General features: G+C 39.6%; 1 protein-coding gene and 1 pseudogene across 1 annotated transcript; both read right to left on the bottom strand.

Moving 5' to 3' along the window:
• Positions 1 to 1562: 1562 nt before the first annotated feature.
• Positions 1563 to 2531, bottom strand: LOC110285212 (olfactory receptor 5A1-like). The gene has a single exon (XM_021151187.1). The coding sequence runs from the start codon at positions 2529 to 2531 to the stop codon at positions 1563 to 1565; it is 969 nt and encodes a 322-aa protein (XP_021006846.1).
• Positions 2532 to 12809: 10278 nt separating this feature from the next.
• Positions 12810 to 13726, bottom strand: LOC110285989 (olfactory receptor 5AN1-like; annotated as a pseudogene).
• Between the last annotated feature and the right edge of the window lie 1401 nt (positions 13727 to 15127).

The following is a 15127-nucleotide window of genomic DNA, read 5'->3' as shown; positions in this document are numbered from 1 at the left end:
TTATCAGGTATTTGGTGGTGTTTTCAGGTCTGCGTGTATAGGATATGGTCCTGCACAAAGAGAGTTACTTTGATATTTCTCTTTCCTGCAAACTAGGCTGGACTGAGGGAGATAAGTTTAGATGTACATGGGTGGGTGCTGTGAGGATCTTGGTCTTTGGTGAATTTGCTGCCAAAGAATACACACCTTGGAGCAGCTTCAGATTATTTATTTACTGGGGAGGTTGGGTGAGATAAAGGCTATTTAAACTCTTCCTTCAGGCCTGGCTTTCCTGGTCCCACCACACCCTGACCCTGGCCCTATACCTGGCCTATATTTGTTTGTTTGCTTGCTGTTTTTTTTTTTTTTTAACCACAGTTGCTTTATTCTTGTAGTACCAGCACCATGTAGACAACTCTTTACTTCCAAGTTTTGCTTTAAGCTCTATGAGTAGCTTGGCCCATTTGGACCACAATTGTATGAGTTTTTACATGCAGATCATGGTGATATATTCTCCTTTTGTCCCCAAGAAGCACAAATTTCACTTTGATAGTACAGATTTCTTATTAATCACAACAGATTCTTCAGCCACAGCCTGATCAGCACACACATCTCATGAATAGCCCCTGGCTCAGTGTACTAGTCAGGGTTCTTTAGAGTCACAGAATTTAGTCTTACTTCATGACTTGGAGGGTCTGATAGCACCCAGCTCATGATGAGTAGGTCAGGTCCCATAGTAACTTGGTGTCCTATTGCCAAAGTTAAGTTTCCACTAAGGCCCAATAGCAGGCCAAGGGATGTTTTTCAAAGGGAGAATAGTTGTCTGCAGATGATGGTAGAGCTTTGCTCCAAAATGTCAAAGGTCTCTTCTGTGATTCACCTACAGGGGCCTGCCAGAGGCTCCAAACAGCATCTCTATCTGTCAGTGATACCTCAAGTACCATCAGGTCTGCTGGATCATGTGGTCCAAGTGGTAGAGCAGCCTGCACAGCAGCTTAGACCTGCTGAAGAGCCTCCTCCTGTTCCAGGCTCCACACAAAGCTAGCAGTTTCCTGAGTCGCTTAGTAAATAGACCCACTAAAAAATAAGCCAGTGAGTCTAATTAGAGCTGCCCATATATGCATAGGTATGTGGTCATCCACCTGTGAGGGACCATCCCCTTAAAAATAATGTTCCATCCCATAACAGTCATCAACTGTCAAATAGTTTCTCATCTTAGGGGCTCATGTGCCCCTCCCGTATCCATGCTAAAATGTTGATTGGTTTGATATTATGTAGGTCTTGTCTAGGCAACCACACATGCTAAGCTCATGAGTGCAAACATCTTGTCATATCCAGAAGACACTGAGAAGCAAACTTTGAAAACTGTTTAGTTTCAACATCATTGTCTTAGACAGAGCACATAAAAACAGCTAATTAGGTTTTAATACCAGGTAATACCAGGTGCCAAGTAAGCCAGGTGATTACTCTATCTGTCTGCTTAACCATGTTATTACTATATCTGTTAATTTGAAAGGTCTACAGAAGGTCTCCTCAATGTTTTCACTCCTGCCTTCCTCTTAAGGATGGCACGTGCTCAGATGCTATGCTTTCAGAGGTAAATGTGCTGCCTTCTTCAGCACTCTCTTGAGGGCCTCCTTGATCTCTGTGTTCCTCAGACTGTAAATCAGAGGGTTTACCATGGGGATGAGGATGGTGTAGACCACAGACAGCACCTTGTCTTGCTTTGTGGAGTGCTGAGAGCTGTGGTGCATGTACACAGAGAGGCCTGTCCCATAGAAGAGAGTCACTGCTGCCAGGTGGGAGCCACATGTCTTGAATGCCTTGACACAGCCTTTGAATGAGGTCACTTTCAGGATGGAAACTGCAATGAATACATAGGATAAGAGAATGACAAGGAAAGAACCAAACCCAACAAAAACAGCTGCCAGGAAAAGAACCAGCTGGCTGATGAAGGGATCAGAGCAAGACAAGGGAATGATCTGAGGAATGTCACAGAAGAAATGATGAATGACATTTGGCCCACAATAGTCGAGATTAAAACAAGCAACTGTTTGAACAAAGCTACTCAAGAATCCACTCCCGTAGACACCAGCAACCATCCTCCAGCAAAGACTGGGAGCCATGATGGCTGAGTACTGCAGAGGGCTACCAATGGCCACATACCTGTCATAGGCCATGGCAGCGAGCAAGCAGCACTCAGATGCACTCATCCAGGCCATAACAAAATACTGAGTGGCACAAGCAATGAAGGAAATTGTTTTCTCTGCTTTTAGGAAGTCTGAAAGCATCTTTGGGCTGATAGAAGAAGAATACCATATATCTATAAATGACAGGAAACTGAGAAAAAAGTACATGGGTGTTTGTAGGTGAGAGTCCATTCTGATGAGGATGATAAGGCCCAGGTTCCAAACCAGAGTAATGAGGTAGGTCCCCAGGAAGACAGGAAAAAGGATGAGCTGCAGCTCAGCTTGGTCAAAGAGCCCCAGGAGGACAAACATGGCCACAGAGGTGTGGTTTCCATCTCCCAACACAGATGTGCTTGGCATCATCTGCTGAGGAAAGGTGAGAGAAGAAGGTTATGTTATTTTTTATCTCATAACACCCACCTCAGCCTATTCCACCCCAGAATGTTGGGTGTCATGTCTCATTGTTTCTCAGAAAAAATATCAATCTTTGCTTTTTCTTATTGAAGACTTGTTGCATGGAAAACAATGTTTTTGGTGAGTTGATAAGTCAAAGCATTCTATGAAATATCCTTTATCCAGGGAAGATGTAAAACATCCCTGTGGAGACATAATTATATTCAAGAAACCCTGTGTAGTGTGACGAGATACAGTCCTGTGGGCTTTTACCAGTTATGTGAAGGAAGAAAGGTAGACTCTTGAAAGACTTGTGGCAATTAAGTATATCTCTTCAAACAACTCCTTATCTAGAGAACTTATCTCAGAGACACTGTTGTACAAATGAACTGGGCATTGAGAAGGTCATTGAAAATGCTGTCAGCCACAGGTGAATGAGGGCTGAGAAGACACTTCTATTGGTACATGTTACTAAGCATGAGGACCTGAGACTTCATGCAGGTAACAGCACCCACACAGAAGTCAGGGTCTCACAGAGTACTTCTGTAACCTCAGAGCTGAGCATATGGGGGCAGTGCAGGCAGGGAGATATTGCAGCTGACTGGCTATCCAGTCTAGCTATTCATGACAATATTTAATGAGAGAATTTGTGTCAAAAAATTATGAAACAAAAGATCAAACAAATGAACACCAAAGTGGATGGCTATCAAAAAAGATACCTAACATTTGTCTTCTATACATATCTTCAAATGAACACGCACATATACACAAAAACATATGCATACGTCTCACATACACACACAGGCACACACACACACACATACAATCATTCATACTAACCTCTGCATATTACATAAACTCTCAGGATGGGGCATAAAAACAGGGCTGTTGCCTGCCCTCCATGAATGAGAGGGCAAATTGTCCGCCTTGGAGAAGAAGAAACTATAAGGCAACACATTATCTTTCAAAGTGGCTGTAGTAATTGATAACCTGGAAGTCAGCTTTCCATAGCAGCACCTACTGAGCTCTAAGAAAGAAAATAGCCATGGCAAACCACACAGAGGCCTGGCTTAAGCCGGACATGATATTGCTGATCTCAGATGTATTTTTATATTTTTGTGTTGTTCTCCTCCCCCTACTAGGTATTGCTATTTCTAAGCCTTGTTTCCAGTTGTCTTGTTAATGAAAATGACCTAATCTTTCTTCTTTTGTTTGTCCTCAGATAGTTTTTCTTGGCTCCTTTGCCCTAGGTTTTCTCACCATTTTTTTTTTTTTTTTGGTATCATATACTTTCCTCACTCTACCTTCCTTTGAGTGTCGTTAGCAAATAAAATGATAAGGACATTGAAAGATAACATAAAAAAAAATCCTTGATATTCTCCTTTCCTTAAAGACTTCAGACTGACAGCCCTTCATAATATTTACTTAGATGATATTGAAAAAGCAATCATGATAAAGCCAACCATTGTCAGAGACAAAATATGAAGGACTTTGTCTATTAGGAACGATGAAGATGGAACTAATCTCAAAGGACCAAGTACTGCATTGATTCGTCTTTTCACTTCTTTCTTCCACTTTCCCGTCTTCTTTTTCTTTTATGTTTCTATATCAGTTTTCTTTTTTCATTAGACATTTTCTTTATTTATATTTCAAATTTTATCCCCTTTCCTCTTTTCCCCTTTTAACTCCCTCCATCCCATTTCCCCTCCCTCTGCTGACTACTTACTAACCCTCCCACTCCCACTTCCCTGTCCTGGCATTCCCCTACACGGGGACATCCAGCCTTCACAAGAACAAAGGCCTTGCCTCTCATTAATGACCCACAAGGCTACATATGAGGCTGAAGCCATGGGTCCCTCGATGTGTATTCCTTGGATGGTGGTTTAGACCCTGGGAGCTCTGGGGGTACTGGTTAGTTCATATTGTTATTCCTTTCCTGTCATCTCCTTGGGTCCTTTCTCTAGTTCCTCCAATGGGGACCCTGTGCTCAATCCAATGGATGGCGGTGAGCATCTACTTCTGCATTTGTCAGGCACAGGCAGAGCCTCTCGGGAGATAGGATCAGTTTCTTGTCAGCAAGCACTTCTTGGCACCCACAATAGTATCTGGGTTTGGCAACTGTATATGGGATGGATCCAAAGGTAGGACAGTCACTGGATGGCCTTTTCTTCAGTTTCTGCTCCAAACTTTGTCTCTGTTTCTCCTCCCATGGATATTTTGATTCCCCTTCTATGAGACCAAAGTATCCACAATGTTGTCTTTCTTCTTCTTGAGCTTCATGTAGTCTGTGAATTGTATCTTGGGTATATCAAACTTCTGGGCTAACAAGCTGTACTACAGTGCCATTGTGGTAAAAACTGCATGTTATTGGTACAGAGGTAGGCAGGTAGATCAATGGAATAGAATTGAAGACCCAGAAATGAACCCACACACCTATGGTCACTTGATCTTTGACAAGGGAGCTAAAACCATCTAGTGGGAAAAAGACATTTTCAACAAATGGTGCTAGTTCAACTGTCATTTAGCATGTAGAAGAATGCAAATCGATACATTCTTATCTCCTTGTACAAAACTCAAGTCCAAATGGATGGGGACCTCCACATAAAACCAGATACATTGAAACTAATAGAAAAGTAAGTAAGGGAAGAGCCTCAAGCACATGGGCACAGAGGAAATTTCCTTAACAGAATACTAATAGCTTATGCTCTAAGATCAATAATTGACAAATTCAACCTCATAAAATTGCAAAGCTTCTGTAAGTCAAAGTGCACTGTAAATAGGACAAAATGGCAACCAACAGATTGGGATAAGATCTTTACCAACCCTACATCTGATAGAGGACTAAAATCCGATATATACAAAGAACTCAAGAAGTTAGACTCCAGAGAACGAAATAACTCTATTAAAAAATGGAGTACAGCTAAACAAAGAATTCTCAACTGAGGAATACCAAATGACTGAGAAGCACCTAAAGAAGTGTACAACATCTCTACTCATCAGAGAAATGCAAATTAAAACAACCCTGAGATTCTACCTCACACCAGTCAGAATGGGTAAGATCTAAAACTCAGGTGACAGCTGATGCTGGTGAGGATGTGTAGAAAGAGGAACACTCCTCCATTGCTGGTGGGATTGCAAGCTGGTACAACCACTCTGGAAATCAGTTTGGCAGTCCCAAGAATATTGGACATAGGACCTGAGGACCCATCTATACCACTCCTGGGCATATACCCAGAAGATGCTCCAACATGTAATAAGGACACATGCTCCACTATGTTCATAGCAGCCTTATTTTCTAAAGCCAGAAGCTGGAAAGAATCCAGATGTCCTTCAACAGAGGAATGGATATAGATAATGTGGTACATTTAACAATGGAGTAATACTCAGCTATTACAAATGATGAATTCATGAAGTTCTTAGGCAAATGGATAGAAGTAGAAAATATCATATATTTGTGAGTGAGGTAACTCAATCACCAAAGAGCACACATAGTATGCACTCACTGATAAATGGATTAGCCCACTCTTTTTATTCACTTTGCTAATCCTAGTCACATATTCAGAAGTTGGTCATAGCCCAATCTGGTGGTATATCCCAGTAGCCACACCACTCCCGAGGATAAGGTAACGAATTGCTTGAGTTCACATACTTACGACCAATCTATACAACATAGTGAGATCTTGTCTCAGAAAAAGTCACTCAGTGTTGGCCATGCAAATATGTGTGTACATATACATCTGTGTGCATAAGCATGTAGAAACCACAGATTAATGTTGGGTGTCTAGCTTATTTACTCTATTTTAATTTTTGAGAGACAGTCTCTTTCCTGAGTCTGGACTTCTTCACTTTGGCTAGACTGACTGGCCAGAGAACTGTAGGGATCCACCTATCTCTGCCTTTCCAATACTGGGATTACAGGTGCATGTTACAATACTTGATTTATCACATTGATGCTGATGATCCAAACTCAGGTCCTTATGCTTATATGACAACCACCCTATAACTTCTTCATCTTCCTAATTTGAGCATAGAATTTAAAAAATTGTAATTGAAACATAAAAAAAATAATTACATGACCATGTAATTCATTTGTACATCTTGCATTTTACAATGCTGAAAGCAGGCTAAACATATTCATTTTTCAAGTATTTATCATTTCTGTACTGTGAAAATATTCAATGAAATTTCTTTCACCCTTTTGAAATTCTCACTAAATTACTGCTACCTACCATGTGAAAGCAATGTTATACAAGAAGAGCAAAGCAGGAGATGCTTTCTGACTTCAAATCTAGTATGTTTATCAATATATATTAAATTTGCTCTGTAGGAGACAACAGTTTATATAAATTTAATTTTTTTCAATGAAAGAAATCAGATAGGTTAATTGCCTCAAAAATCAATCCACAGCTTTTATTCTGAGTCCGTGTTCTCAGACCTCAACATCAACTGAAGGAGGAAAGGTTTTTTTTACAGACTACCCATCTGGTCCCCATTCCCCATATGCTAATATATATTCACACAGCCTACATATTCAGATCAACCCTCTACAGTTTTGATTGCTGTGTTAAAAACTGCACAAAACCAAATACAGTGAAACCTAGCGCTGAAGGATGATTAGATAAAGTTATTTGTAAATCTATAAAAATGTCTCTGGATTTGAGCCACTTGACTTACCTTGTTACAGAATCTCTAAGGGATTCCCCCAGAGTTTTGCAAAGGTTTCTTTTCTAGTGATCTAACTCCCCCTTCTTTGTGATGCACCCAGGTATTCTGAAGTGACCAATAAATGGTTCTACTTCTAGGTTCTGGAGCATCTATCTCATTTTCTTTCTTTCTTTTTTTTCCTATCTCATTTTCTTACTACTTTGAGTTTAGCAATTGTTTTATTGTTTGCAAGGTTGTATTCCATCTCCTTCAGCAGTGAGCCAGATGTGGATCAAGAACCTTTTAAGTGTATGTGGATTTTCTTTGTTGCAATAAAAAGAGTTGAATGCACAAATCACACAAATGGTAAGCAATTAAAGCCATACAAACTGTAAATAACAGGTCTCCTGGGTTATAGAGGAGAGATCAACTTTAGAAAGGGGTTTCCCTGCTCAGACTCTTCACTCTCTTGGGAGAACATTCATCTTTTGAGACATTTTGGAGTCCATACACCTTTCTTTCATCCTAAAGAATCTTAGAGTTCATATAGAGGTCATGCTTAACCTTGCTATCCACTATGCCAGTTTTCCATAGAAACCATTGCTACTTCTCTCTGCAACTCTGAGTCAGACTCCCTTTAATGGACTCTCAAGTTCTCTATTTTCATATTCTAGGCCAATTCTCTTAACTTTTAAATGAGACTGCATGAATGAAACATGTTAAAAAAGTTGTCACAGACATTTGGAACTGAGAAGTGACAAATAGATCTCTCCTTCCCCTCATGCTTGTGTAGCTCAATGGTTTAAAGAGTAAGGAAAAGACTGAAGGAGCATAAGGACAAAGAAGAAGAGGAAAAGAGTAAGAATGAGTTTCTAACGTAGTAATGGGTTTAAAAAAATTAGAAAAGACAAATAATATATGAAGTTCCCAAAGGCCACACCAAGACAGAGCTCTTCCTGTTCCCTCTACCTGATCTTGTGATCTTTTCTATCCAAATGCACAGAAAGAAAAATGCTTTTTGCTTTGTAACAAGATACCAACAAGATATCAGTTCATGTCCATTGGTCCTCAGGTTTTGACTTTTCTCGCAGAAAAACACTGGACACTACATGGGAGGAACCTCTTAGGGGAAGTAAGAGTGGTCACCCAGGCTCTAGAATGATCAAGTCTATTCAGATACATGATATGATTGTTTCTTTATGTGGCTGTAATCTGCCTATTTCATTTTAATTCATCCATTAAAATATTTTACTTATCCATGTGTAACAAAATAATATTCAAACTATTGTTTAGAGTCTGACCACCCCTGCCAGTGCCAAAGCCAATGTTTAGGCTTCTGCCAGAACCTGCCATATGTAAAACCACCTACAGACTCATTCTAGGTTGCCTGCATCACTCCCACTAAATATCCAGACTTCCCAATTCTTTTCCAGTGTCCAGCCTTATAAATATCCCTGACATCCTATTCACAGATTTTCTGCAACCGAGCAGACTAGGTTTGGACTTCACAACCAGTTCACTAGCATGGTCTAGCTTTCCTTGTGTTTACTGGAAAAGAGAGAGGCTTGGGCCAGTCAGCATCCTCCCATGTCAGGACTCTCTCATGTCATATCCAATCTTTCCAACTAGGTAGGCCTATTTCCATATTCTTGCCTTGGAACAGGAAGCCCAACCTGTACATCAGCCCAGTTCCCTCTGTTCACCTCACTTCATTTCATCTAAACCATTCTAAGCTCTAGACCATCATCTTATCCTCTTCTCCAAACTGCTTTATCCATAGACTAACTAGCCAAGGAGCTAGCAAAGAAAATCCACATGCTCAGATATTATCCCACAGATAACAACATGAAAGATTAAATATCTTCTCTCCCAAACCTACCAATCCTCTAGAAATCCTTGTTAATGAGAATTATCTATATGAACTTCAGGACACAGTATTTAAAGGAACAATCATAGACTTCATCAAAGAATCCAAGGAGTATTAAGAAGTCATAAAAAAACTGTCCAGTGAAATAAAGGAGAAAGCTTAAATAGTATAAATGCCTGAGAAAACACAAACATAAGACAGATGGAAATCATGAATACAGTGCAAGACTTGAGAACTGAATTCATTCAGGAGATAGCAATGTTGAAGAAGACTTATGCTGTAATGAATATGCAATTGAAAAACACAATTAATCCAATTAGAAACTCAAAGTAAAGCCTTATAAGTAGAATGAATCAGGCAAAAGTCAAAATATCTGTTCGTAAAAATAAAATAGAGAATCTAGACCAGATAAGAAAGGAATATGGAAAAAAATTATCAAAACGCAGAAAATATTGAATGTAGCATTTTAGGGGCCTGTTGGGTGGGTGTAGGCAAGGAGGGTCCTGAAAGAAGCCTAGAAATTGACTGCAGAGCAGACAAAGAAGACCACAGTAGGTTGGGTCAGGGTGAAGGAACTGGACTAGACAAGGGTGTTGGGGCAAAGCATAGATGAGGAGAACAGGAAGATTTGCTGGACTCAGTGTTGTAGCTCAATTTTGGTATGGAACTAGACTTGTTTTTGAAAAGTAAAGTCAATCTTTTAAACACAGAATCTTGAAACTTGACATTCATAGTCATGGCCTGTGGTTGACTCATCTTCTGCTACTACACCTACAGGGACTTATGGTTGATCTGTGGAATCATGCATGTGTTGGGAAGGCTTGGCTCTGCATAGGAGCCTCCTGTCTCCTAGGAGACACTAGCTCAGCAAGTAGTGTTCCAAGAGCTAATGGTATAGAGTAAAATAAATGTATGGGCAAGGATGGGCTTCAGTACTCATTGTATAAATATGATCTTACCACTTTGTTTTAGATTTTGTGTGAGTGTGTGTGTGTGAATCATAGTCATGAGCCCATGATCCTGGTACAATTTCCTTGATTATAGGCTTCTCTGTGGTTTTTGCTGGAGTGATGATAAGTAGTAGGGAAGGTTGTTTGAACACAAAAGGAGTGGAAGGCCTAGCAACCTGGTTATTTTGCATACATTTTCAAATGAAGGGTCAGTTTTCAGCCCTTGTTCACCCTGTGCAGGTTCCTGCTGCCTTAATTTCTATGGTTGTTCAATGATAATCCACTCACTTCTTTCTGACTGTTCCTAACCACCTGTGTTGTTGCTATGACAGAACACTTAACCGAAACAATAAGCTGGGGGAAGGATTTATTTGTCTTGCAGTTTCAGAGAATTTTGTCCTTTATGGAGAAGGTATGATGTTGAAGTGGTAACTAAAATATGTGGTATATATAACAATAACCTTGGCATTTTGCTGTGGTTTTCTGTAAAAGGCAGAGGCAGTATCTTGTACTGTTTGGTGTATGTTATGGCCCCTTTAACCAGTAACTTGGAGGGAGGTGTTCCAAGACAAGACAACTTTATTCTATAAACTCTTAGTATGCAGAGTCTAACATTATAGTTTTATTTCAGGACTTGGTTGCTTTTTTATTTCTATAATGTGGTCCTAAAATCTGTGGTCTGCCTGTCTTCCAGTTAGACAATGCCAGCTATCCATCTGGCCTGGCAGCTCTGAAGAGAGATGATTCCACAGCCAGTTTGCAAAGGTTCCAAGGCCTGATTGTGAGTGACTGCTGTGGCTATTCCTGTGCTTGTGGGAAGAGGGGCCAGTAAGCAGTATGGAACCATACATTTTATTGGGTTCTTTCCCCTACCACTCTCCTCCATTTCTCCAAAACCCCAACTCTAGGTAGGAGAGAAAGAACGTTAGAGGGGAAAAGGGGTGTCAATATTGCTAAACTGCTTCCTGCTGATTAGGGGTGTTGAGGTTCTTGGGGCACGTTCAATCTTCATCTGCAGGATATTGCCACCAGCAATCAGGGACTCCTGTAAACAGCAAACAGCCAATGGCAACCATCAACTGCAGCAGCAGGGGAACCACAGCTGCCAACCCCTCTCAGGCTTTGGTATTTTCAAATCTTTTCAGGAGTCTCCAGAATTTCAAACATAAACTATCTTCAGCTGGCAAAATCACACCCTTGCCAGAGCACGAGACAAATTATTTAGCTGCTGTGCAGAATCTGATGCAGCCTAATAGCCCACATCTGGGATTAAAACAAAAATATATGCAGATAACATATCAGTATTTTAAAGAAACCAAAATTCTAACTACAGCAATACTGTGCATGGGCTTTTCCAGCATCAAAAGGAGCAGGAAACATGAGAAAGTGAGGTTGGAATGAAAGCAGTGAATCTCAGGAAGATTTTGCTTATAACATATAATGTGGGTGTAGAGAGCATCATATATGCAAGTGGGAAGCCTCTCCTGCTAGTTTTTTTCATCAGGGGCATGGCGAAAAACCAATTCTGTGTACACCGGTTAGTAAATGATTACTCCTTTGTGTGGTTGACTAAAAATTAGTTTAGCCTTACATTTGTCCATTGTTTTTGTAATTAAAACTGTGTGTTCATTCATGCCTTCAGAGTGATATGGTATGTGCTTGTTATCTTCTTTCACTTTGCAGAGCCCTAGGATAGAATGCAAGCTGTCACATTTGGTGACAAGTGCCTTTATCACTGAACTACTTCATCTGTCTAAAAAAAATTTTTTTTTAGTCCACTACAACCATTGCATCACTCAGCCATTGCTCAGAAATATAGATCAGTAGGATGGAGAATGTCAGACATATACAGGTATGTCCAGAGTCTTAGGTGCAGCAAATTACTGTGATATTGATTATGTTGTGACTTTTAGTTCAATGAATCCTCATAAAGCAAACTTGACCAGATGCCAGAAATATCAAAATAAATTTGATGGTTTGATCCAATTGGCTATGTCAAACCAGGGCAAACTGTCTGGGTTTAGTGTAGGACAGTAAGAAATTGCAGGGTTTCTCATGTTTTTCAGATATGGTTATTGGCCATGCCTTTTATAGATGCCCGAAACAAGCTGGCAAAATACTAAGTAAATAGCAATTTCTTGCCATCATTCTTCGTGAAACAAACCACTTCCTTTTCTCTTTGGATATGGTTGATGGATGCAAGAATATGGTATATGACCATACCCAAACTTACTAATTCTTAGCATCAATTTCCTTAGAAAGAAGCCAGCCATTTCATTTCTATTTTTTTGAAGACACAATCAAGGCATTGTATAACTTTATTTCTTATAAATAGGAAGTGCTAGTACATCCTTCTCATCTGTTTAGAAACACAGAACAGTGGATGGTCATGATGCGGTTTGTAGGACACTATGTTATGATACTTGTTGTCGCAAGGATTTTGGACCCTCTGTGGAGAATCTTCTCTATGGGCACTGTTCATTAAGATACCAGTCTCCAGTCTTTCCCATGATGTTTCTACAATTGATGTTTCTTAAATGCCTGTGTATAGGAAAATGAACAATGAGACACTCATAGTGTAACATGGAAACCATAGCTCTATGGCTATTAAAGGACTTTCCATGCATCAAATCAGTTAGTTCAGGCAGGAATATTTTCTGCTTCAAAGTGAAACATTTTTCTCCAAAAGCCCATGAGTTTTTGTTACATTCCAGCCATGTGCATATTATTGTGGGCAACAGCAGCTGTGGAAGAACACATACATTAAAAATTTCAGATTCTGTGCCCCTAGCTGCAGATTGTCTTTTTTTGGCAACCTCTTCATAGCACCTTTGATTTCTCTGTTCCTCAGACTGTATATCAAAGTGTTCAACATGGGAATCACCACAGTGTAGAAAACAGACACAAATCTGTCAAAACTAGAGGAACCACCAGAACTTGAACTCAGACAAAGATACTGGAGGTGAGGAATAGGGAAACAGCTGTCAAGTGAGGAGCACAGGTGTTGAATGCCTTGGATCTGCCCTTAGCTGAAGTTATCTTCAGGATGGACAAGACAATATAGCCATAAGATATCATGATAACTAGCACATTTACAAATCCAAAGATCATTGTTAATATGGCAGTCAGGAATTGTCTATGCAGGACAGAACTAACAACTGTGGCATGCCAGAAAAGAAGTGCTTGATGACATTAGTTCCACAGAAGCAAAGCAAACAACTATAGTAAAGAAGCAGCGATCCCAGAGAGATAGGATTCCAGCACCATCATTACACAAAGAGTGGGTGACATGATTGATGCATACAGAAGAGGGTTACAAATGGCAGCATTCCTGTCATAGGCCATGGCTGCCATGAGACAAGACTCACTCAGCCCCATGGTGAATAAGATGAATTCTGAACATTGCAGCCCACAAAGCTGATAGTTTGGTTTTCCTGGAAAAAGTTTGAGAACATTTTTTTTTTTGGGATGGTGCAGGTGACATAGCAAAGACCTATGATGGACAGGTTATAGAGAAAGAAATACATGGGAGTGTGGAGGTGTGAATGCATTCTTATTAACACAATGAGGGACAGATTCCAGGTTAGAGTTGTAATGTAGATGAGCAGAAATGTGACAAAGAGCAGTATTATTATTCTGGGTAAATCTGTGAATCCCAGGAGGATGAACTGGATGATCTCAGTACTGTTTCTCCTGGCAATCATTGCCCTGGTGGTCCTAAGATCAAAAGGGAGACAAGAAAGTCCATAGTTGACCAGGGTGAAATCATAGCATTACAATTTTCACACTATGTGTCTTTTTCCTATGGTTGCAGAAAAAGGCGAAATGCTTCATTTTCCAATGTAAAGACCTAGTTCTCTTCTCCAATTGTCAAGAAGACACTGAGCAGAGTTGGAGAAAAAGGGAGAATCTGATCAAAGCACATTTTTTTAAAAATTTAAAGAACTAAAATCAATAAGAAATGGAGCCAGACATAGATACTCATGCCTTCAATTCCAGCACTCAGCAGACAAAGCCAGACAAGTCTCTGAGGCTTGCTTGGTCCACATAGTGAGTTCTAGGCCAAACAACACTAGATAATACAGTCTTGTCTCAAATAAAAACAGAAAAGAACAGAAAAATCTATCCTGCTGACAAAAGTAGTGAAATAATTCAGCATATTTATAATAATTTCTGAAGTCCTTTACAAGTATATTTAAGTCTCTAAACTGGAAAATACTATAATGTGTAATTCTGCTATGTTTTGTTGGAGTGGAACCATGTTCAAGTAGCCTTCACAGGAAGCACTTCAAAGGAGTTGAATATACTTCATTTTATAGAGACAACTTTGACTGAAAATGGAGGCCAGTATGCAGCACACAACCAGGTTCATAGGTATTTTCACTAGACGGTGATTATCATTTTTGAGAGCTGTTTTGTATGACTGCTGTGTCTATAAATGAAATGCTGGTGTTAATAATTTTTCTTTTTGAAAAATTGAGATTTCTCTTATCAGCCCCATGGACAGTGAGGCATACCTTTTTCTATGTTGCAGCCCATTAAGAGTCTTATCCATGAAGGTGAAGTATCTTTGGGTCATGAAGACATATGCCCTCTTAATTATCTCTGTATTAGTTTTCTTGTCTTTGCATGCAAAAATCACAGGGAAACCAACATCATAATGTGATTGACTTTGGTGGAGAAAAATGCTCAATGGAAATATTTCATTTCCAGAACCCATAGAAGTATAATTTTTCATATAATCCTTGAGTTAGTATTCATTAACAGTAGCATTATTGGTAAAGCTGGCTGCCTATACTCATGATCAAGTTGCCCTACTTTGATATGAAAAGGATGGTCAATCGTAATAGACGAAATGTTTAAAAAAGTTGAATAAAATACTTGTACTTTCAGATGCTGCTACTATAGTCATGGATAATTCATCATTCTCAGCATAGTGGACAAGATACCAAGGAACCTTGGAAAAGAATACCTTGGAATTACCAAGGAATACCTTGGAAATAAATATAAATATTGGTAAGATTTGTCTACATACGAATATTAGTATTTTAAATTAATAGGGAAAGGAAAAACTCTTCCACAAATCTTATGTAAGAACTTACTAA

The sequence above is a fragment of the Mus caroli genome, unplaced genomic scaffold (assembly GCF_978045245.1).
Source record: "Mus caroli unplaced genomic scaffold, Mus_caroli_1 scaffold_20, whole genome shotgun sequence".
In the NCBI taxonomy this organism is placed as follows: Eukaryota; Metazoa; Chordata; class Mammalia; order Rodentia; family Muridae; genus Mus; species Mus caroli.
The sequence above is the reverse complement of the archived record's forward strand: the minus strand, read 5'-3'. Positions and strand labels throughout refer to the sequence as shown.